This window comes from Condylura cristata, unplaced genomic scaffold (assembly GCF_000260355.1).
Source record: "Condylura cristata isolate star-nosed mole 26May11 unplaced genomic scaffold, ConCri1.0 scaffold00015, whole genome shotgun sequence".
NCBI classification, from domain to species: Eukaryota; Metazoa; Chordata; class Mammalia; order Eulipotyphla; family Talpidae; genus Condylura; species Condylura cristata.
The window spans coordinates 5,482,423-5,507,602 of record NW_004567116.1 but is presented as its reverse complement, the minus strand read 5'-3'; the positions used below and the strand labels follow the sequence as shown (position 1 = coordinate 5,507,602).

Genomic DNA, 25,180 nt, shown 5'->3' with positions numbered 1-25,180 from the left:
CCCGCCGGAGGAAGGCCGAGTACCCCCGCCGGCGGAGAAGCAGCCCCAGCGCCAGGCCGCCCGACGCCCCGGGGCCGCAGTCCCAGGCCGCGAAGCCCCCGTCTCCAGCTCAGGGCAAGAAGAGTCCGCGACTCCAGTGAGTAACGCAGCGTTTCAGGCGGTGGGAGAGACCCCCCTCGGTCCGCACGCCGCCCTCTCGGCTCCCGTAGCGCCCGCTCCACGTGACCGCGCCTGCGCTGCCCCCTGCCGGCCCGGCCCGGCCGCCCGCGTCCTGGCGCCCTCTCCCGCCCCGGGACCTGCCGGTGCAGTCGGCCTTTGTGGGACGCGCCTCTGCCCCTCCCGGGACCCCGCTCGCCTGCCGGCCGCCGGCTCGCCCCGCACTCCGGCGTCAGCGCCCCTTTGCCCGCTTGCCCCCGTCCCGCTTCAGGCGCCCCCCCCCCCCGTATTACATCACATCCCCGCACGAAACAGATCGCGCGACCTTAGCTTTCGGGGGTGTCCCGCGCCCCACCAGTTAGCTCAAGCACTAGGCAGCGGTACTTCTAGTGCTAGTATCCGTGTGTAGCGCCTTTTTTTTTTTTTTTAATCCTACTAGATTTTCTCATCACTCTAAACTCGTTTTAGAAATCTGGTGCTTACTAAGAGGAGTAATTTGTTCTTGTCGAGGAGCGTGTGGCTTCTGCTTGGGGTTTGCTTTCCCGTCTGTAGCGCTTCATCCCGAGTTAGGCTTATCCGAAAGGAAGAGGAAGCTGTAACAGAGGACCAGGAAAATCGGTTGTTTCGCGGGTCCCGGGTTAGATGTGCGGGCGCATGCTTGTCTGTGAGTTACAGAAATGTAGCCCAACTCGTTTCATTCAAATTAACTGCTTGAGTATATGGCTCAAAACGTCGTTTGTGTGATTTTGACTTGTATGTGAAATAAAATGGCAAAAGCAGCGAAAATTGAAGGCGGGTTGGGGGGGGTGTCAGTGTACCCCTCCCCCTTAAGCCCCCCAGCCGAAAGTGGAGCAAGATTTTTAGCTCATAACACACCCAAACCTGGCGAATTCCTGTTTCAGATGAAGTTAACTAGGTTCCCTTGACGGGCTTTCCTTTACGCTCCCAGAAAGAGGAACACAACCCAAAAAGTGCCCTGGCGGGATATTAGATGTGCTTGCGCGTTTCCGACTGTTAGTATCATTTAAAGAATTTGTGTCGGCTACAGTGGCGGTCAGGTCCCCAATGAAAAGTCGGTAATGCATCTCTCAACTGCACTTAGGATTCTAGTTACTGAGGATGACTTCCATACTCTAAAATATGATGAGCTTCTGCAGTTGATACACCTGAAAAGTATAGCTTGCTTTAAATACGAATTCCTTGGACAGGTTTTTTTTTAAACTGCCCTTCCTTGGTGTCCTTAGTCCCTGAGATAGATGAGTTTGTGAGAGTTAATTAGGTGAGGCATTTAACACAAAGCCTGATAGGTAATGAAATTTGTCAAGAAGTTTATGTTTTGGAGAGTGGTGGTGTTAATAGAGATTTGAGTAATGTGTAGTGGTTTTCATGTAAATTCTGCAAAATGAGCTTTTTTGTTACAATACATAAGAGAATTAAGAGCCAAATCCTTATTATTCTTACCCACTGGAGATTATTCATCTCACTTCCATCGCACTGTTCATCAGTTTTACTTAAATGACCTCCTAAGGAAATTACACCTACAGAGTGGTAGTTTTACTTACTGTCACAGTTTATTTCCCCCCTGAATTCTTGGTTAAAAAGTACAATTGAGTGTTTACTTCCACAATATGAATATTACCAAGTTTACTTGGAGGAAAATGACTTCATTGACTCCCTTTAATTTTTATCTCCATAATATTTCTTGTGGGGGGGGGGAGGAAGTCTTCATTCCAAATGCCCTCCTCATTCTGTATCATGAAAGATAATTTTCATTCTCTTAGCCTCAATTATCTCTATGTATTTTAAAATTATAGTTTTGATGGGATTGTTAAAATATTTTAATCATAATGTTTTTGTTACAAATTTTCGGATTATTGCATAGCCTGAAAGTCAGGATTCCTAGTGCATTTGTTGTCAGCCGTCATTGAGAAGTAAGCTGTACTGAGAAGTAAGCAGCCTGGTACTGCGCAAAGCTGCCATTAATAAAGATACAGGAGACTCGTTCCTTATCTTCAAGGACCTTAGAGTACAAGGGGAAGACAGTGATTAGTGGAGGTTTGTTAGAAGGGTGTGGTTTACAGATTTTAAAAGTGATAAGATACATTTTAAAACTAGTAGGAAGCAATCTTAATCCTGTAAGGCATTTCAAGAGATTTTTGAGTATCCTTGTATTGAACTCTGGTCAAGTGCCTTCTTACCTTGATCAGCTCTATTTTCCCCGTAACGATGATTTTTAAAAAGGAAGATGTTTAATAAGAGTTTGTTTTGTTCAAGTCCTCTTTCCTTATTCCAGCATTTCTCCCTATAAAATCCCAGTAATCAACTCTTTAACCTACGTTTGCTTTTTGTTTTTGAAGAAATAGGAAAGTGTACAGTAACCTAAAATCAGTAAATACAGAGATTTTTGGGTCAGTTGAAACTACTTTCCAAATAAAAAGCAAAATAACCCCGGGAATGGCATTGGTAAGAAATGTTTAATAGTAAGAATGTGTATCATCTCGCTTTCTGCTGCTTACAAGCAACCTTAAGCAAGTCATTTAACCTCTTAAGTCTCCTTTATCTATAATTAATGAAAATTTTTGAAATAAGCTTTATACTTGGATGATAACTATAGCTTTTATAAGCTCTCTAAAGCTTATAACAGCTTTCTGTTCAAAAGTTAATGAGAATAGTAAGAAATCTTTGAAGGGGAATAAATATTTCAGTGAATCTGCTCAAGAGAAAGGCATCAACTTAAGTACTAGACTTAATATGAATGAACACCCAAAGGCTATAAACCAAAATTGAAGAAGTACTAAGAATTAAGCTCATCATTTACTGTAGTTTGGCTAATAAATTCTGGAGCTAAGATTCTTATTTTTCAAATGCAGGTGTTTAGTTTTTAAAATAAATACCACCTACCAATTTTTCCCCACTCATAAATTAAAACATCTGTGCTTTCTGTGGACATAATGTAACTGTTAAACTAAGTGCATTAAAATTAAAAAAAAAAAAACTTTTAATTTACCATAATGAAACCTTCAGTTTTCATGTATTACAGAATTTAAAACTTAATTTTTTTTTATTATAATGTAACTGTTGAGTGACTACATTGGCAGCAGCTGAGGATGCCTTAGAGGTACTCCTTCAGGTCTAGATGAGTTAGAGATGAAGAAAACAAATATTGCTCTATTTTCTAGTGTAAAGTGATGGTGAACATTTGAGTAACACTTTCTTGCTGTTTTGTTTGTAAGGAAAAGAAAGTGGGGAAAGAATGAATAGACCGGTAGTGTTTGAATTATAAAAAAAAACTTTTATGACACTTTGGGGAAGGGTTCATTCTCCAAATAAAAGCCTCTGTTATTATTCTATGACCATCAGTATAGTAATAGAAACAGCAGACCTTTCCAAAAGCTTTCTGGAAAGTGTGTTTCAAAATTTGGCAGTTAAGTAGATACTTTTTATTTAGAGCTAGGATGATGAACAGTTACCTTCTGTTAGTTAATTGGCACATTGGTAATAAAATTTAACATTATAAAATAAAATTATAATACCAAGCTTTTAAAGAAAACATGGAATGAGAAAATGACAGCTATTCTAAAGAATAGAATTTGTGTTGTGCTCTGACTTGTATATACTTGAATATTCTTTGTGACATATAAGAATCTTCATAGTTAAACTTTCAAATTAAAGAAGAAAATTTTGTATAACTCAGAGATACTTTGTAACAGGCAAAAGCATCTTCATAATAAGGATCCATAAGCCATGTTGTTTTTTTGGTTTGGGGTGGGTATTATACTATAATTGAAGTTATGTATGAGAAAAATTTCCCCAAATCAAGAACAGGGGAAATAATTTTTTCTTAAAAAGCAGTTGGTAACTCATTAAACTCCACTATAGCTAACTAATTTGTTACGTACAAATTATATTTATTTCTCAGTTCTAGTGTTTTAGAACGTAGATATTTTAGAAATAGATTTTGACTTGGATTTGACAAATGAATACTTTAAAGATTTTCTTTTTGGTTCATTACATTTTTATTATGAAAATTGTCAACATATACAAAATAGATCAAAACAGTACAACAAAACCTCAGTATTTTTTCAGCTAGTTTTAACAGTCATCAAGATTTTGCCTTAATAATGCTACTTCTATCCCCGTTACCTGGCTTTTTCTTTCGATGGGTTTAATTTAAAGGCAGTCTCAAACATTTCATTTCCTTCCTCGTTGGTACATTTGTTAAATAAGGGCATTTTGCTTCATAAATGTAACATTAGCAGTTTCATAGCTTTTTACATTTAAAAACAACTGTTTAGAAATTACACACTAGCTGTGTGCTGTCAAATATGATAACTACATGTTGCTATTGAAATTTACATTAATTAAATTTAAAAATTCATTTCCTCAGTTACACCAGCTATTTCAAGCACTTGGTAGACACATACAAGACTGCCATATTAGAGCAGATACAGTATATTTTCATCACTGCAAAAAGTTCTGTGGGATAGCACTACTCTAGACGTTTTCTGTATCATTTGAAGATGAATCAAAAAGAAATGAGTATTTGTGTTTTAAGTAAACATGTAAGATTGTTCGTTTCATATTTGATTCTCATTTCTTTTAGATGCGTGGAAAAAGTAACAACTGACAAAGGTAAGACTTGGTTACTCTTAACCATTCATGTATGTTACATTTATAGTAAAATACAGTAAAACAACAGTCAGATAATTCAAGTTGTCCCCATTTAAAAGTGATTTATTCAGTAAACAATGACTGGAGTAAATAGAACCTGTTTGATACCAGCAGGTTTGGACAAGTAGAACATTTTGACATTACTTAGAATCTAATTATGAGAATGAGATTATTTGACTTCTATTTACTGTAATTTTTAAGTTCTTTGACTTAAAACAGAGACGTAACAGAGGAGAGGAATGTTACAGAACATACAGAAGTATAGACAAAATCTTGATGCCGATAGACTCAAATTATGAATGCAGTTTCAAGAAGAAGAAAAGAAGTGAGTCTAAGGTTTCAACCTAGTGAATAATTAAATGGGGTCATTAGCTGATTTACCTTAGTTTAGCAAACCAAATACTTAAATGTACTGAGTGTAATCTGCTATCTGAATTAGAAAAAGGAAGATAAAGTTCACTTTAAAAAAAAAAAAAAGACAAGTCTTTGCAGATCAGGTTATTAAATTGTCCTTGTGTTGAACCAGTTGCTCATTCGTTACACTATTTTCTAATTATTGACTCTGTTCCTTGATACTGAATTCAATTATACAACTTTCTTTTTAAACCCAGTACAAATAATGCTTTTAAATATATATATCTCCTTTATTGTGTGTGATCGTTGCCCAGTCCTGACAAAAATCTGCTTATAACTGAGTCTTGACCAATTAAATTACATTATTATTGTTATTGTTATTATTATTATTATTGAAGATTTTTATCTTAAGAATGCTTTGGGAATATGTAAGGAAAGTTTAAAACCTGAGTTTTATGCTACTTAGAAAAATGACAACTTGATTAGGAGCCAGTAACGAGTTGGTGACTGGTGTAAATAATTGTGTGCTGATGCGCGAGTTCCTTGGGTTTTTAGACTCTGCGGCTAATATTTCATAGTACATGAGGCAGAAGTATTGTGTATGCGGCAAATTTTTTGTGTGGAAAGCTTTTCATGACTGTTTTGGGGTTTTTTGGCTGTTGTTGTTTGAAAGGTAGCATCTGTCTGCCAAGAGTGGCATGTCTTGGGTTCCTTACTCATGGCCTGCTTTGGAAATTGAGATGAGGAGAAAATGTTGAAGACCGTGGCATTCACCAAAGCAGTTCTTGTTTAAAAATCAGAACAAAAATTATGTCTTGTAAAATTTCTTTGGTTGCCTTGAGGAGCATATGACGGAGTAAATTGATTATTTCTTGTATCTTTAACCAGAAATTGTTATGTTACATAGTTGTGTAGTGTGGAGAGATTGAAACATCATTATATGTAATTCATTCTCAGAATTAATCCAGCTCTGCCCCCTCTTTAAATATTGTGGATCCAGGGTTAGATCTCAAGGTTTGAGTTCAAGTTCTGCATTTTTTTTTTTTTTAAAGATTTATTCATACAGAACTGGGGTACAGGCCAGAGATGCGGAGGGTGAGAGGCTTCACCAGAGACAGAGAAGGGAGCAGAACAGGCAGATCTATGAAGTACACCGCTGAGGGGAGCGGCGGGCGGGTCAGGAGAGGTCTGCCGCGCCATGTGGATCTCCTCCAGGCAGATGGGAATCGAACTCATGAAGAAGTGGCTTAAGCTTCTTAGTGCTCTGCTTTAACCCGCTGCGCCACCAGGGAGGGCCTCAGGTTCTGCTTTTTAAAAGAAATAATTCACTACCTGGAATCCAATAAGCATTCAATAAAAGGTAGCTGTTGGGTTTAAATTTTCAAAGAAATAGGTACTCTTCTAATCCTCATTCCCATCTCTTCATTAGTTTACCTGCTATAGTAACTATTTAACTCTGTGAACGGGCATATAAAAACTGTCTTACGGCCCTCCCTGGTGGCGCAGCGGGTTAAAGCACAGCACTGAGAATCTAAAGCCGCTTCTGCATGAGTTTGATTCCCGCCTGCCCCGGAGGAGACCACATGGCGTGGCAGACCTCTCCTGACCCGCCCGCTGCTCCCCTCAGCAGTGTACTTCGTTGATCTGCCTGTTCTGTTCCCTGCTCTGTCTCTGGTGAAGCCTCTCACCGCCCCTGAGCCTCTGGCCTGTACGCGAGTTCTGTATGCACAAATAAATAAATCTTTAAAAAAAAAAAAAACTGTCTTACATGCATTTTTATGTATCATGATCAGTGAAATACAGGAATGGAAACTATGGTAGTCACTTTCCTGGGCTGTTTAATATTTAGAATTTGCTTTCCCTTTTTCATGTCATTGAACTTCTCAAAAAGTATTATTGTGGGTTAATTTCCATGTTTATAGTGTTGACTTTTAACTGAAATAAGTGAGTAATACTTCCAGTGTTTGAAGTTTGTGCAGCAATTACAACTGCTTTTTGTGTTTTCTACAGGTATGACTATTTTAATATTGAAAAGATATTTTCAGAATTCTTTTTATTCCTGTTTACTCCAAACTGCTTGAAATGTTTCCTTCAGTTGAAATAAGAGCCCTTGACATGTTTAGACAAATAAGTATTGTACACACGATAAAGCAACTTTTTGGTGTCTTTAAATATTACATTGCAAAGCATCACTTTCATTTTTCAAGCCACAATAGTAAGAAACATGTTTTATAGCATTGATTGGTCCCTATTCCTGTACATTCATTTAACCCTGATCGTATATATGAAACAAGCAAAAGGTTGCTTTGCAAAAACAGTGTTTATTAATATATTCCATGAGTTACTGCTGAGCATCCATTCTGTATCCAGGAGCATTCTAGGCACTGGGTTGTGGTATTAATTATAATACAGTGAAGAAGTGAAAGTAGTGTAATATAATGCTGGATGAAGTTAGATTAGAGCTGGGTATGGGGCATTAAGTTTAGGAATACCTGAGAAGTTAACATTTGAGTTCAGATTTGAATATACAAATGAGGAGCAGTCCTTATGGAAGGAGCAAAAATGAAAAAATTTAAAACCTGAATGTTTAATTCACCTTCCAGAGAAGTACTATTTTGCAGATTCTAAGGGTAGTATAATTTGTAGTCACTTTCAGGCCTGGGGCCTGGCTGCTTTCTTTTTTTAATATTTTTTTTGTTCTTGTAAGTCTGTTACACTTAGGTAGTGCAGTGGAGGGGTGATTTACCTAAATTAATTTGTTAATGTTCCCAGTTTCATTTTATCCACTAATTTTAATTTTTGTTATTTTCAAACCTTACAAAAACTGCCCATCTAGCTACATCATAAAAAAGGAAACTAATATTTATAAACTGTTGTGAGGAAGACTAATGGGTACTATGTATTCAAAAAATGTGCAGTATTTGAGACATACATGTAAAATAGAACTCTTCAGGGACTTTGATTTCAAATGGTATGCAATACTACTATCAAATATGCAATGATCTAATTTAACTTAGATGAGATCTAATTGGAGTTTATGAAAAACATAATGGATTGCTTGAAATTTTGTTTTTTACTTTACATCTTTTTTTTTAATTCAAAATTGTTTTACTATTTCCAGTTATTCTTGTTATCAAATAATAATGGTTGGGAATGTTGACTAGACAGTCAAGTGAGTTCATAATAAACCTGGGAATTAGATGTTTATCAATTTTCATAGTTTCATTATCAGAGTATTTTATTTTATCCTATGTTGAACGCTTTTGATTACTTACCCTCTCATTTTTAATATCCTTAAACAATGTATGTGCTGTTCGTAAGTATACAGGAACAGACATTCCCACCTTTTTTCTGTCACTCCAGTGAGAAAACACTCACTTTCTGAGCTTCTGCATAAAGAATGGTGTGAAATGTCAACAGTTTTTTCAGAAAGTTTGAGCTTCCTTGCTTGGAACATTGTCTAGTTAAAATAAAATCCTATATATTTTGAATGGAAAAGTGCTCTGAATGGAGAATCTCTAAGTGAAAAAATAAGGCATATGTAATTCCAGTCTTTACTCACAGATGTGTTACTAGTTTTAGCTGAAATACCCTTGTTCACAAACTAAGCCATTTTTGGCTTAAACGTTTCCCTTCGAAAGCCTCCCCTTCCCTGACTTCTTTTAATAGTGCTGAGATTGGCTAATATTTCAAAATGGATTTCACTAATTATTTACAGAAAACACAGTAGCACTAATTATAGAAATAAAGCAGTCTGATCAGGTTTCAGAAACTCAGGTTTCTCACTGTGACAATGCCCATGTCTCAAATGGCTGATAACACATTAGATAAGCATTTTATCCTATTTCCTTCCTAGTCCTTCATCTTAGCAGAAACCCTGTTATTTTCTCCTAGTGTGAGAATGACCTAAACATACATCTTGTTCCTTGTTGGAAGTACCCCATATGTTTGAAATTGTTTTTCTTGTTCATATATCTAGATCACTTGTGGTGTATCCTCTATTGTGGATTCCTAGGAATACAGGCGTATCTCATATACGGTATACGGTTATACGGTATACGTGACTTGTGACAAAGACTTAGGTAATCTTGCTTATCATCTCATTTCAGTTCTGGAATATTTTATCAGTTGGGTAAATGAGTTTTTCTGTCCTTTACATACAAAAGAATAACTATATAACAATGTGCTTATTGCCATTAAACTCTTGTGTAGGACTTCTTGGGTTCAACATTTTGTGACATTCTTCTGTTGTATTTGTATTAGATGTACAGCATTCACATCATAATTTATCCATTTGACTGTTAGTGGTCATTTTAGTAACTTCTAGTTATTTGTCTTATGACTAGAGCTATAGTGATATTTAGTACAACTTTATTGAAGTTATTAACATACTATAAAATTCACTTATTTCAGATGTAGAGTTCTGTCTCTTATGTTTGCCTTTTCTGGACATTTACGATATATAAATGGACTAGTATACACAGTTGTGTTACTTGGCTTATCGTATGCAAAGTGTATCTTATGTCAGGGGCTTAGTGTTAGTTTTTTCTGCTGCTGGCAGATGGCACACAACAGTGCCTATAACCAGACTGGCCTTGGGGAGATTCTGGGTTTGGTTTTCAGCAATCTCAGTTCTGCAGCTGTAAGAGATAAGAGTTTCTTTCTGAGCAGGCATAGAAACCATCAGTACTTTTTCGTGGTGATTGAGCTGCAAGTTTGAGTCCCTGAGAACTTCCTTTCGCTACTTCATCCAATGTGATTAGGAGCATTAGAGAAAACGTATTTGAGAAAACGTGTCCATTGGTGATATTTTGCCTACTTCTTGTGCCATATCATGCTTTGGATTTTAACTATTTTCTTCAGTCTGGAAATAGAACAGTTACTACTTTGAAATTAATCAGATTAGAGAACCAATTTAGGAAACCGAACTTTAAGATTCTGTTCTTGTAGAACCACTTTCAGTCCCAGAGTCCATGTTAGTCAGGGCTCTTTAGAGAGATAGACCCAGTAGGATATAAGTAGAGAGATTTATTTAGTCCATCCCTCCTCCTAATCATGCTACGGAAAGCTGCACAGTAGAGATGGTGGTTCTCTGAAAGTGGTAAACTGAGCGTTCAAGCCTTAATCTTTCCCCTTTTTGCGCCTTCCATGTGGACTGCTCTTCATCTAGAAAGCTGTCTGCATGTTCCAGTCAGAATAAGCCAGAGGTTTGGAAATTGCTTAAAATAGCACATATCAGGAATACACTGGACCCTGCAAATCTTTGGATTCCATATTCACTGGAAACCTAACAAACCAAAGCTGGGGTTTTGTGGTAGGAAGAGTGAAAAAGAGCCGGGGCCACCATCTACCAGCAAGCTGACAAAAGACTAATGCAAAGAGGAAGAGGGGTGTGGAGGTGTTCCTTTGGCCACATACATGCTAATCTACAAGGTGCTATTGTAGGTATCCAGGAGATGAGCTTTGTTCAAAAGTAATACCCCACAGATGTTAACCATGACAACACTATGACCCAGCATACAGTTGGCATTGTTGTAAACAAACATGCAGTTGGCAAGATTCTCACCAGGAGAATAAATGTTCAGATTGTGCATATTAAGAACTGTAAGAGTCCAAGTAGCTTCCTGAAACTTGAGGGAAAATGATCCAAGAAAAAAGCCAATAAGAAAAGTCCTTGGGTTCCACAGAGGTGCCAACCTGCTTCCACAGAGAAGTAACACTTTGTGAGAGCCCATGGGGATGAACCTGAGTTGCAGGAGTCTATTCCCTGTCAACTAATGGCACGTTAGATGTAAAAAAAAAAGTAAGAAAGGGGAAAACGGGTAAGTTGTTAAGAGTTGTTGCATGTTAGCAGGCCAAAACTATTCTTGGCTATATACATAATTGATGATTGATTCTCTAGGAAGGATAAAAAGGGAACTGACTGAGGCTAATCATCCTATCACCAAACATTTGGTTGATTATTTCTTAAAATAATTGCTCTTGACTTGGTCCAAATGTCTTGGCCCAGTTCAGAGGAGATTGGTAATACAATTTCTCCTTGTGTCTCCCCAACTCTATTTTAAAATGGCCTCACATCCTTTTTGGCTAAGATCAAGTGTAGTATCTGTTCTTACCAGTTTTAAGAAAAGTTCACAAATGTCAACTTTTTGTAACTGTTATGACTATTTAGAAATAACTGATGATTCCATATGGACTCATGCAATTGATACAATATTGCTAATGTCTTTTTAAATCATAGGTTCTTTCTGACTCAGTAGCTTGTATATTACATTTGAACTATTTGTACTTTGCTCAAGTGACTATTTCCTACCTCTTGAAAGCATTATTTCTGTGATCTGAAAGGCTACAACATACTGTGCTGTATGATAAATGACTTGCTAGATTTAGCTTTTTTTGTTGTTATCTCAGTAGTCAAGGTTGTTATAAATTGGCTTTTCCAGAGTTTTTGCAAAGTTGATTGTGGCAATGTGTATATGTCTCATAGTAGCACTTATATTGACATCAGTCTCTGGCAGTGCTTTTTTTCCCCCATAGACTAGAGCACTGAAAGATGGGTGTGATATTCATTAAGATAAGCTATTATATTTATAAGGAAAAGTAATTCTCACCAAATTGCAAGCATGTGTGTAGTGCATAAGACCCACAGTGTGAGAAGAAGGGCTTAGTGCTTTCATCATGAGAAGACCTTTTCTGAGTACAGGATGCTATGGAGTGGGGTCCAAATTAGTATAGTTCTGAGTAAAAAATTTCTTCTCCACTATTTTAATATTGTGATATTTTATGGTGAGGTGTTGAATTGCTCTCTTTGAAGAAGTTCTCCTAAAAGCAGTGATGACCTAGATAATAAAACTACTTGATTACTGGTCTCAAGACATGATTGTTAGAACTAGGTCGAGTTAGCTAGCTTTGTGATTTTGAATAAATGTCTTCCTTGGCCTTCTGATTCTTTAGGTTGTACTGAGACTAGGTAATCTTAAAGTACTTTCAAGCCTAATCATTTTTTATTAGTATTTGATATTTAAAGTAGCTCAGCTAACACTGAGAAGGAAATGCATTTCTGATTTAATGATTATGTCAGGTTTTTAGAACATCCTGCTATTTTTTCTCAATATTTCAGTTTCTTTCCCCCATTTCCTTGGAATTTTCTCATACTTTCAGACAATGTAGTTAACACTAAAGCAGTCTCCATTTCAGCATCTGCTCTGCAGTGGAGAAAACTAATTTTCAGATCTTTAAAAAGGAGCCAAGTGAAATTGTTGACCATTCTTCATGTATATGTAGAATTTTTTCCCATTTAATAATGGATAGAGGGAAATGTGTGTACCAGCAAAATATTTTAAAACTTTTTGTGTCATTCCTTACAGATACCTAGCATTCTATCTTGGTGTAATATACCATGATTTATTTGAATAGTTTGTCACTGACAGATGATTAAATTTACATTTTTAACTATCATAGATATGCTACAGTAAACCTCCATGTGCCAGTTCACTTCACCTCCCTCCAAGAGGTGAAGTGGATGAATGTATTTTTGGACCTTCCCTGGAGGCGACTAATAATTATTTCTTATATATCCTTCCAGAAGTACTTTTATCTTATGTAAGATAGATGTATCACATAATGCAGTACATGCTATACCTATTTATTTCTTTATATAGACATGTTTTTAGATATATATACACATATATAATGGGTTTGTATATATAAAGGTATTTAATGTATGTATATATACACACGCCTGTGAGAGTTTTGGTTATTTTTTGTTTTGCAGTTGATTCCATGTGATTTCCCATTGGCCAAATTATAATTCATGTAAACAATGCCCTCAAAGCTTTATTCCTCTTTTTTCTATCCAAAGTCACTGCTGTAGTGCCTCCCTGGTGGCACATAAGGTTAAGTCTCAGTACTGTGAAGCTATCAGCAGCCCCCCTACAGTATGAGTTCATTCCCTAGCCAGAGAGCTAGCCCACATGGCACAGCAAACCTCTCCTGTCTCACCTGCTACTCCCCTCAGTCAGCCCCACCTGTTCTGCTCCCCACTTCTCTCCAGGTGGATCCTCTCACCTCCCTGCACTTCTGGCTTGTATCCCAGCTGTGTGCATAAATAAATGAAGTAATTTTTAAAAACCAGTGCTATATTAACTGACTCTGCCATTTTATAAGTGTGGTTGTTTTGTAGAATAAATTCCTAATAATTGAAATTAACATGGAAAGATAATGTACATTTGTAATTTTGAAAGATACTGCTAAAGTGTTTTTCATAGCTGTTTTGTCGGTACACATTTTCCTCTAACTTTGTCATTAACTGCATTGTTCATCATTGGGGTGATTGTATTACTGTAGGGAAGCAATGGTATCATACTATTGTCATGTAAGTTTCTTTTGTGAGTAGCTTGAACTTTGATGTTATTATTCCTGTATTGAAAGCCTTTTTTTTTTAACTGAACTGCCATTTCTGTGGTGAAGTGTGAGACTTTTTAATAATAGAATTCAAGGCAGAATTTTGTTTTTAAATTTATGCAGTACGAAATATCAGTCTTAACACCTGAGATGTTGTGCTGTTTTTAAAATGGCCTTTTCTAGCCTGAGAAAACAGAACAACACTGAAGCTGGACTTTAGTGATTTACTCTATAAGTTAAGTCAGATTCATGTTGTAGTTCCAAATAAAATTATTGAATATAGTCAAGGGAAGGCATTCCTGTTATTGGAATTCCTCTTCAGCTATTCCTTGTTTGCTTGGTTTTTAGACCATTTAGATCATTTTTATATCTGTGATCTAAATGTAACTTGTATGTCTCAGGAGTTCCAGTCATATTTCTGGGGCCATTCCATTTATTTTCTTTTGGCTTAGGTCTATAGTAAAGATTTTTTAATAATGCATAAAAGAACTGGGGTAGAAGCCAAAGTTGCAGGAGGTAAGAGCATTCACCACTGACAGAGTGGGAAGCAGAACAGGTAGATCTACTGAAATATACTGCTGAGGGGCGCAGCAGGTGAGGCAGGAGAGGTCAAGTCAGCTGAGCCCTTGAGTCAGCTCCTTTCCCCACAGGGGGATTGAATTTGCTGCAGACTTAACCCCTTGTGCCACCAGGGAGGCCCTTTAAAAGTTAAGATTCCTTGTCTTGAGTTATTTAGGTATTTTTTGCATATAGCTGGCCCACAAAAATATTTTTCCCTTATAATGATGCTGGTGGGGGAGATGAGCCCCAGGCGGGCCGCTGTGTGGGATGCACATGCTCCGCATGTCTGTGTGGTTTCTCTGGCTGCTCCACAGATGTGCACATTAGATAGGCTGGTGCATACAAAGCACCCCGGTCTGAGTAGGTGTGGGTATGGGTGGGTGGGTGGGTGCCCTGCTGTGGAAAAGCAGCCTGTCAGGGGTTGGTTCCCACCTTGTTCTGTGAGCTCCTGGTGGGACTCAGCTACCAGCAGCCCTGAGTAGGAATGAAAGGATTGGAAAATGAGTGAGTCAGTACAAATTTTGTTTCATCTTAGATGTGCTATGGGTTTTTATGTAGAAGTTGGTGATGTTTTTGTGACCAGAAAAGAAATATGCTATAGGAATTTAACTCATATCCGTTAGCAGCTGGTAAAATTGGTTTCACTTTATATTGTTTTGCTTAAAGTTGCTGTTTCCAAGAACCTGTATTATGTTAAATTGGGACTTAATGTACTTCTTCCAGCATTCTATTGTCTAGTACATAAGGGAAAAATTATTACTTTCTTGTTACATAAAATTTTTAGTGTTAACCATAAGCATCGTGCCTCATTTTCCTTAAAACTGTTTATGTTTTCATTGACTATCACAGCAGGACTATACATAGGTTGATTAACTATAAACTTAAAAAAGAAAATGGCATTTCTCATTTAGATCCCAAGGAAGAGAAAGAGGAAGATGACTCTCCCCTCCCTCAGGACGTCTCCATCGCTTCCACGCGGTCCAGCAGAGGCTGGCGCAGCAGCAGCAGGACGTCTGTCTCTCGGCACCGCGACCCGGAGAACACCCGGAGCTCTAGGTCCAAGACTGGTTCGTTGCAGCTCATCTGCAAATCAGAACCAAATACAGATCAGCTGGATTATGGTATGGTGCAAATACGTCATTTAATGTCAGTTACCTGTTGATTTTAAATGTGATGTTGAATGTTTACCAAAACAGCTTAAACTTGTGCAGTAGTAGTTGTGGCGGTATAGGACAATTTTGCAGTCATTCTTCTTTTGTAAATAATTCAGGCAATGATTTGGTTTGAGTCTCTTGACTATAGAGAGAATATAACTCTATCTAAGTAGATAAAGTTTCTTTTGGCTTTACTCTTCCAGATGTTGCAGAAGAACATCAGTCTCCAGGTGGCATTAGGTAAGAAAAGTAGCATGTTCATATTTAAATCCCTAGGGACATAGGGGACAAGCGCACTCAGTGATCCAGAAGGAGCTTTCTACTTAAAGGAATGTTGATCTGTAGCCAAGAGAAAGTAGCTTACATTTTTGTACTCGGTTTAAATTCACTTTGTAGCTCATGAGAGCTTTAACCATGTGGTTCAGAAACCTTATGTATTGTATACCTTCTGTGTCCTGGCTTTTTTCATTCTAGATATTAATATGAACTGTGGGTTTTTCATCAGAGAGTTTGAAATTTTATCGGTATCGTCGATGATCAGTTATGACTTTAGGGGAGGGAGGATCTGTTGACAGGTCCTTTGATCTAGCAGATTAACAGATCACTAGACATGATTTTGTAATGTCAGGTGTGTTCTGACTTTTAGTTCCACTGAGCAGTCATCTTAGTTACTTCCCTTTAAATGATACTTACCTGGGATTTTTGTATTTTTAGTTCCATTTGTTACTCTAAGAAAAAAGCAGCTAGGTCGAGGTCCAACTAAGTCACGGGGATGAAAATCCTATTAAACTCAAATGAGTCTTCATTTATTGTGAATTTCTGGATAAAATCCAGTCAGCTATAATTGTTAACAACTGGAATTTCTAATCTGTTTTCTTTTTAGTAGTGATGATGATGAGGAGGAGGAGGAGGAGATGTTAATCAGTGAAGAAGAAATACCATTCAAAGATGACCCCAGAGATGAGACATACAGACCCCATTTAGAAAGGCATGGAACTTTATTTTGATTGTATCCAAATTACTGTGATGTTTACATGTCTTTATTTTAAGATAATATGAAGTACATGAGTACTTAAGAATTTTTTACTTTTGTTTCTTTGATTTGATTCTAGGACATTGTTAGCCTAGGGGTGCTAGCCCATAGGCTTTAAATATAGATAGTTGCAGTACCTGTAAGGGGTGGAAGTCACATATGCGGGCTGAGTCAGTTTCACAATAAATCAACAAACGCCATGTTTTATCCCACTATCCCAATTTTCCTTGAAAAGATACTTTGCAAAGGTAACAATGTTGAGATATTTTTGTGTTTTCAGGGAAACCCCAAAGCCACGGAGAAAATCAGGGAAGGTGAAAGAAGAGAAAGAGAAGAAAGAGATTAAAGTGGAAGTCGAGGTGGAAGTGAAAGAAGAGGAGAATGAAATTAGGGAGGACGAAGAGCCTCCTAGGAAGTGAGTAGGCAGTCACCGCTAAAAATGGAGACCTGGCGGGTTTTGAAGCCACTAATAAAAGAAATGGGTGGGAATATGAAGAGGGAGGTTATATCTACCTATTGCTGCCTCTAGTAACTGTTTCATTGGGGAAACTGTTTTCAAGCAGCTTAAAAAGTTTAATTCAAGGCAATATTTCTAACATCCAAATGAGCAAATGAGACAGTGATGGTAGGACTGGAAGAGAGAGCATAGACAGCAAGAAAGAGTATGGCAGATGTCCTCAGGAAAAGCACAAATAGGTTCAATGATGTTGGAACCTTGATTGGGCTTAAAAACAATTCTTTCTTAGTAATTTCCAGCAGTATTTGTGTGTGTGTATGTGTGCGTGAATGTGTGTGGTCCAGGTTTTTTGGTTCTGTTGTCAAGAAAATATAGCTCATATTCTTAGGATTTTTAAACAGTATTTTTATAGTAGTTTCTAAAATGACAAAATTTAAGTGAATGACTTAATTGAAACTTGTTCTTCAAGTGACCTTGAGAGTTCCCCATATCTCCTCAAGTAATTCGTGTTTAACTCAAGATGCAGGCTTACTTTGAGAGTGAGGTATTTTTTGCCACATGGTCATTGTCTTTGCATATTCTGGACTGCCTTTTGTTTCTGTCATCTGCTTCTCGGTCTTGAGCCATACCTTCAGCCATCCTATGTTGGTGAGTCTCGATCCAGAATATGTGGACAGGCTTTCTGTTCTCTCGTTGTAGGAGAGGAAGAAGGCGAAAAGATGACAAAAGTCCACGATTACCCAAAAGGCGGTGAGTAACTTAAACTAGGTTTGTGTCTGATTTCTGGCAGCAGACCCTTTAGTCACATGTATTAGCCCTCATAGTGATCCTATAGGAATTTTATGATCAGTGAAATTTAAGAATTTCACAAAAGCAAACCTCAGAATCCTTGATGCAGAGTTACTGTTTTTTTACATCCATTGCAGGGTCTTGAAGCTTCTAGAAATCTTAAAGTTAGTTCTTTGCCTTTGGGGGCTTACTCATGTATTTATGCTATTGTTAAAAACTTTAAATATTTGACAGCTTATGGCTACTTCTCACATAAATTCTGTACACTGTGTTAAAGAGATCTTGACTCTTCATACTGTAAAATAGCTGTCCTCTATGGTACACTTTAAGGTCACTGATGCACATTGCTTCTTTTCTGCTACATATTGGTAATAGGAAAAAGCCTCCTATCCAGTATGTCCGTTGTGAGATGGAAGGATGTGGAACTGTCCTTGCTCACCCTCGCTACTTGCAGGTGAGTGAGGTCGTTGCCTATGTCAATGATTTCTTAGTTACTAAGACTGTTGATGCTGGGGTTTTTTAATGAGGAAAGAAAGATAAAGCTTATATTTAGTTCTGAAAAAAAATACTGATGAAATACTAATTACTAAAGCTTAAGAAATGCCTATTTGAGCTTCAGTTTAACTGCAAATGTCGTGTGAGACCGAGGCCTACTGTTGACTTGCTCGGCTGTGAACATGAGAGTGACTGCTCTCTGCCGTGTTACATGCCGGCTCGTGAGTGACAGACTCGGGCTGGAACCCAAGTCGTCCAGAGCCCGTGTGCTTGACCATTTTGGCCTCTGCCTTGATTCATGTAGAAAGTGGTTTGCCCTTCAGTGCTTTTGGCTCCCCAAAGGAACAAACACTCAGAAGTCTTGATTTTTATCACATTTTGCTGTCTTTACTGTTTTAGCACCACATTAAATATCAACATTTGCTAAAGAAGAAATATGTATGTCCCCATCCGTCCTGTGGGCGACTCTTCAGACTCCAGAAGCAGCTTTTGCGACATGCCAAACACCATACAGGTACTTGGTAAACTAGGAAACTAAATGCACCCTCTTGTTTTTAAGTGTGTAAGTTAGTAATGTTCTTTTTTTCTGCAACATAAATCTTGAGTCCACAGTCGGGTATAAGATGCGAAAGAAATGTGGTAAAATACAAAAGAAATGAAGAGACTAGGACTTTATAACTTTTATCCTTTCCTTTCAGTTGGCACGGACAGTGCCCGTGCAGTGCAGCTGGTATAAGGTAAAGGCCATCACTGCATGGGGCGTGGCCCCTGGAGACTGAGAGCACCGAGGCTTGACTGGGGCCTTAATGACTCCAGTCCTTCCCACGGCAACGTTCTTCAGAGAGAATGTTGTCTCCATTCTCTCCAGATATCTTGCAGGCAAATAGATTCCCCCCCAAGTTTGCCACCTAACTAGGGAGCTGGAAAGTGGACCACCCTGGGCAGGACGATGGCGCGGTCCCTGGGTTACTCAGAACTGCGTTTTTGAAGCTGCTGCTTAGCCCTGTGGCAGACGGCCCGAAGCCCTGGTGTCACTTGCGCTCTCGCTGGAGTTGCAGGCTGCAGGCCGAGTCAGTGTCTGCATTGATAGCCTCAGGTGACCTCTGAATATATTCCAGTTTGAGGGAAACTTGGCTCTTCTCCCACACTTGGTTTTAGAGCTGTTTGGGATGGATTGTACTGTTACGTCATATATGTTTTTAACCTGTTGATTTCCCACTTGTAGTCTATTTAAGTGAAAAGCAGAGGGAAACAGCACACTCACTCGGCATACTGAGCATCTGCTGGTCCATTTTCTCCCCAGCCAAGAAATTTCCTTTTCTCCCAGAGACTTCTCACCATGTTAGCAAACTCATTAAAAACAAACAAATGAAAACCCACCTGTGACATTTGGGAGGCTTGTGAAATGATACAGGGAGGTGGCTGGGTGGCACAGACGATACGGGGAGGAAGGAAAGTGGCGGGCGGCAGGTACTGTTTGCACAGAGTTGATAGCGGTAGCTGGAGTCTTTGCGAGAACTTTAAGTTGTTTGCCTTGGGTAACATTTTTAAAATCTGAAACAAACTATGATTACCACTTTAGATGTAGACACTTCATGTGTAAGATTCAGCTTACACATGTGTCAAAGTGTTTAAGGAATAAAATCCATGAAAAATGTAGTTGTTTATGCAAGATCTTACTATGGTGAATTTGGAATTGTAATTCTTACATTTAACTAGTTTTTTTTTTTAGATCTTCATGTTTCAAATATATGGACTTAAAAATGAAAGCTTGGTTTTGAGTTGTGTTTATTCAGAGTATGTTTAAACATTGAAAAGTGTTTTTACTCTGAATTGACCTGCGTGGTCAGCTGTTTACTTACGATAAGCCAGGGAGAAGTACACTGACCACAGACCTTTTCTTCTTAGATCAAAGGGATTATATCTGTGAATACTGTGCTCGGGCCTTCAAGAGCTCCCACAACCTGGCAGTGCACCGCATGATCCACACCGGCGAGAAGCCGCTCCAGTGAGTTTCTATTCCTGGTGAACATCTGCGGGAGCAGTCCTTTCACCCACAACAGGGTGGCCCTTCACAGCCATTTCAGTGGCCACTGCTATTTCCTTTTACCAAATAAAAGTGTAGGTATTCGCTGGAGGAGCTGCTGAGGACCTTTTTCCTCCTCTGGTTTTCAAACAAACAGAAAGGAGAAAAATCAGATTTTTCTTCCACTTAATAATCTTTCCCAAAATATATATGCCACTGACTGTTCTTATGTTAGTGACCTGTGAATTCTCCCTCTTGACCATGAGTACAACACTCTCTATTTCTCACTTGATGAGTCATTCCCTTTTCCACTCTCCTTAGATGCGAGATCTGTGGCTTTACTTGTCGACAAAAGGCATCCCTGAATTGGCATATGAAGAAGCATGATGCAGACTCCTTCTACCAGTTCTCTTGTAATATCTGTGGCAAAAAGTTTGAGAAGAAGGACAGCGTGGTGGCGCACAAAGCAAAAAGCCATCCTGAGGTGCTGATTGCTGAAGCACTGGCTGCCAACGCAGGCGCCCTCATCACCAGCACGGATATCTTGGGCACTAATCCGGAAGCCCTGACACAACCCGCGGACGGCCAGGGCCTTCCTCTTCTTCCTGAGCCCTTGGGAAGCTCCCCTTCTGCAGAGTGCCTGCTGCTGGGAGCTGAAGGCATGTCAAAGTCATACTGTAGTGGGACAGAACGGGTGAGCCTGATGGCCGATGGGAAGATCTTTGTGGGCAGTGGCAGCAGCGGGGGCACTGACGGGCTGGTCATGAACTCAGACATACTCGGTGCTACCACAGAGGTTCTGATTGAAGATTCAGACTCTACTGGACCCTAGAGAAAGGAAGACTCTGGGCACTGGGACAGCTCAGACTTTGTATTTAAAAGATAAAAAGGACAAAAAAAAAATTTAAAGCATTTAAAAATCTAGTAAAATAACTGAAGGGCCTGCTCTTTCCATTGTGGATCACAGTACATACACCCCGTCCTCTCTTACCCTCTGTTGTCCCCTTTATAAAATCGAAGTTGCCTTTATCAGAAAGGTAGACAAAAAAGAAGCAACAGCTTTTAATGTGAGGGTTGTCCTCACGCTCACTTCCAGCCAGGCCAACTCCTACGGCAAGTCCCCTTTTCCAACCTGTAACTCCAGTGTGCTCTGGATCAGCTTTTAACTCTTACTGGTATGACTGTCCTCAAAGCCCCTTCTCCTTTACGCTGCCCTGTAGTTCTGGCTTCTACCCGCTGCGGCACATGTACCCTCAAAGTATCACAGAATTCTAATCCCTGGAGGCTGGCAGCTTGACTTGGCACTTTAGGGCCCCCTAGCAGGGTGAGCTGTTAAAACAGCACACACCTCACCCCCTTCCCTCCACTCCCCACTGGGTTTTGGAAAAGAGGGATACCTGGGGACCACCTCCCTCCTCTGACCCCAGCACCCAGCACCCAGCCCCCTCCCAACACTTCTATTTGGTTCTCATTGGTGCTCACTTGTTTGGAAGCAGGCTCCCCGCGGGGAGGGGGCTGCCCTCAGCTTGGTCTTTGACCATGAAAGGGCTCTCTCAGTGAGACAGAAAAGTCCCAGATTAATGGCAGGAATTTGCACTTTGAACATGTGTGTTTTTGTGTTGTGGAACCTGAAATTCCTTATTTATTAACGGAAAGTCTGATTTTTTTTTTTTTTTTTTGTCTTCGTTGGTATATTTTGTGGGGCTGGGTGAGATTAGGTTATTCTGCTGTGGGGTCCTTTTCGTAAGAGGTACTTTTGAAGGAAGATAGTTTGAAGAAACACAGCCAGCCTCTCACATCATAGCTCTCCCCAGTGGCCTTTGAAGAAAGCTGGTCCGCAGCACTAACAGAATCACTACAGTAGCCTAGTGTTTTTTGGAAGCCTTTTTAGGAAAGGGTGTTCGGCTCATGGTAATTAGTGCTCTTTGAGTTTTTAGAGCATTGCGATTAAGGAATTTTGAGGGGAAGAGGAGGGTTTGTCCAGGGTCTGAATTCAGATAAAAGATTTTCTCTTGTGAATTCTCTTTCTTGTCCTCATCGTTCACACTTGCCTTTCTGTGGGCTGACTGGGCCCCTCGCTTTGTTTTTGCTTTGTTTCATCACTGGTCCGTCCGCGCTTGGGGCGGATGCTGCCTCTTGGAGGAGCAGGCTGGGAGCCCCAGTCAGGGCAGAGCTGCCCTTCCCCTGTAAGGATGCTTTGGGAGGGGCCAGACCTCAGTAGCTGAAGTAGTATTTGTTGGACGACTTAGGCTTTCCCCTGGAGCTCTGGGGATCACCACTTTGCTTGAGAATAGGGGTTCTCTTGGGGTGGTTGCTGTCACTGTCACTGGGAAGAGTTGGGGCGTGTTTTTGGTGTTCACAACTCTGAGGGCTCAAAACCTATTCTGGAGGTTTCTCCAGAGTTCCGAGGGCAAGGCCTGACTGCCGGTGTGTCCCAGAGCTGGAATTCAAGGCTGCCCTCTTCACTGTCTGTCAAAGTAGGATGACTGTAGGAAAGAATGAGGTTGTGCTGAGAACAAAATAAGGGACCGCTTGTTTTTCAGAAACACTGAAACTGCAAAGTTTATCAATTTTCTCTCTGATTTGTTTTTTCCCAAAAAGAGGAGTAACAAAATGTCACATCTGAAAGAGGCCTGCTTTCCGCCCACTGGTGTCAGTGGTTGGGATGCCGGGCGCGGGGTGAAACACCTACAGTGAGCCGCCTTAGAGCACCATTGTTTCTTCTCAGAGCGCTGCAAATATGTCGCCCCAGCGGGGGTGGGGGGTGGAGAATGAACTGGGGCTGGGCGGTGTCCAATGTGCCTTTGTGCCCACGCTCGGTTTGGGGCTGACACTGGTGTGTGGCGTGGACTTGACCCCGTGACTGGGGGGTCGCGGGTCTAGCACGACGTGGGTCTGCCGGGAAGTGCCCTTGGTCCCCCTCGCTGGCTGTGTCTGGACCCCGCACTGCCTTCGGCCTCTGTCCCGCTCCCCTCACCTCCCAGCCCCGTGCATCCTTCGCGGTGGTCACTCATCGGACGCTTTCGCTACCTACACAAAAGCAAACTGCATTAAAACAAAAACTAAAAGATGGAGGGAGAATTAGGTTCTTTCTGTGTCACACTCCTCTCCCCACCAAAAGCAACTGTTTTTCTTTTTTTGTCCTTTTCAAGCAATTTGCTTTGTGACATTTTCGGTCCACTTTCCTACAGTTTGAAAATTTCTGTAGCGGTTTGCAGTACATTTTAAAATATTTTCTTGGACTTTTGTTTTTCCTTGTGAGGGAAAGGAATGTGGCATAGCAGAGGCTGGGTATGTGTGACCTGTGGCTAGCCGTCGTCCCTTACCTCTCTGCTCCTGGGCTCGGGCCTTGCTGTCCCAGGGAGCTCTTTGACTCCTCAGTCTGCGTTTCCTGTCTTAGGCAAAGCCTGTTCCTCTTAACTTCCCAACGCCTGTTCTCCTTCCTGAATTGGCAGCTTTAAATTTTGAAAATGTAGGTGAGAGAAGTACCCAGGGGATGTGATGTTCCCGCCTTTGTAGTTGCTGAGGGTTATTTTGCATTACTGACTCACTGTGCTTCAGAGTGTTGAGATAAAGTGGTCAGGATTATTGGGAGTTGAAAAAATGAAGATACGGAAAAGCATCCTCGTAGAGCACTTGAACCTCCTTTGTGTTTGGAGAAAAAATAGAGTGTACTAAAAACCTAGCTAAGGTTTTTACAGTCTGGGTGTTTGAAGTTACCATTTTCCCTCCTTTTCCCCACTTTTCAATGTACTCAAGAAAATTGAAAATTGTAATGGATCAATTTAAGATATTTTATTTCCTAAAAACCTTTTTTGCCTGTTGTAATGTGCAGGACCCTTCTCCTTGATGGGAGAGACAGGTAGTTACCTGAAATCTAGGTCGAAAAGGTTATGTAAAAAGAAATTATAATAAAAGGGATACTCTGCTTTTCAAATCCTTGTTTTCTCTTAATCTAGTAAGACATATCCAAAATAAATATGTAAAGAAGAAAAATAAAAGTTGTCTTCATGGAAGCAGCTGGTCTTCCTGGTTGTACTGAGCGAGTCACAGATGTCCTGGGGTGACATGGTTGGTGCTGCTGAGAGCCCAGCGCCTCGGCTCAGGACGACGCCACTGGGCCGCCACTGGGCCGCCGCCGCGCTCCTCCGAATCTGGTGCTGGCTTTGGACTCCGCTTGTGTTTTCATTTGATCTGATGCTGAGATGCCACGTCCTGTGTGGCCCTTAGACTCGGAAATCTCTCCCGCGGATTTCTAACCAGGAAAGTAGCTCTGTTGGAGTAAAACGTTGAGGCTGCTGTAAGAGTAAAGCGACTGATGGCAAAAGTGGTAGCACTGAAGTGTGGGCATGCTGCTTCACAAAGCCCAGCGCCCACAGTGAGGACTAACACAGAAATACAGTCCTGCCTTGTGGAACGGCCTGTGCTGGCTGCCCGGGCCTCCTGTGCTGCTCCCTAACATCCTTTGTTGATGGCTAAGTCCGCGGGGCCGAAGGCCACGTTGCAGTTTGGCAGCATCAGCTATGATGTGCAGTGCTGAAAGCTAACAGATGGGAGTTGGAGACAGGCCCCCAGAGCCGTGGCGCTCACAGGCCCTCACCCCCAAGCCCAGTTCCTTGTCTGATTTCCCTGAGGAGCCCGGGCTGAGGAAAGCGTGTTGTCACTTGAGTGGGACTGCCTGAGAAGTGCTACCACGTCAGGCCGGGTGTTCCCTTTGGGAGAGGACAGGCCTAAGCAGTACCTTCCCCGTGCTGCAGCTCCAAGGGGCGGCTCCATAACAGATCAGAAATGCTGCTCTTACCAGCTTCCCCACCGCAGCCAACAGGGAGTGTAAAGAGGCTGTTTGTAAAAGAATTGTTTCAAATAAACTTGAACCAAGTCTGAACCACCTGAAGAATGAAATTGGAAGTCAGAGAAACAGCTGCAGAATCTAAAGTCTGTATTTAAATTTCAAGTCTGGTTACTGGATCTTGTGCCTATTAATTTTTTAAGCCTTGGTTTCTTGCTTCAGATGGAAAAACTGTGTCTCATTGAATTATCCTCATGCTCAAAGGCCTTGACACCTTTAGCAAGGTGTCTGG

At 40.4% G+C, this 25,180-nt stretch overlaps 1 protein-coding gene across 1 annotated transcript in view; it reads left to right on the top strand.

Annotated features, from left to right (window-relative positions):
* The window catches only part of ZFP91 (ZFP91 zinc finger protein), a 24,806-nt gene extending 367 nt beyond the window's left edge, over positions 1-24,439 (top strand). The window contains exons 2-12 of the mRNA XM_004683436.2: positions 9-136; positions 4,760-4,788; positions 15,057-15,266; positions 15,503-15,539; positions 16,183-16,287; positions 16,613-16,747; positions 17,489-17,539; positions 17,954-18,032; positions 18,473-18,587; positions 19,982-20,081; positions 20,421-24,439. Of these exons, the coding sequence (XP_004683493.1) occupies positions 9-136; positions 4,760-4,788; positions 15,057-15,266; positions 15,503-15,539; positions 16,183-16,287; positions 16,613-16,747; positions 17,489-17,539; positions 17,954-18,032; positions 18,473-18,587; positions 19,982-20,081; positions 20,421-20,931 (1,500 nt within the window). The 3' untranslated portion in view covers positions 20,932-24,439. The remainder of the gene's footprint in view (positions 1-8; positions 137-4,759; positions 4,789-15,056; positions 15,267-15,502; positions 15,540-16,182; positions 16,288-16,612; positions 16,748-17,488; positions 17,540-17,953; positions 18,033-18,472; positions 18,588-19,981; positions 20,082-20,420) is intronic.
* The last annotated feature ends 741 nt before the right edge of the window (positions 24,440-25,180 follow it).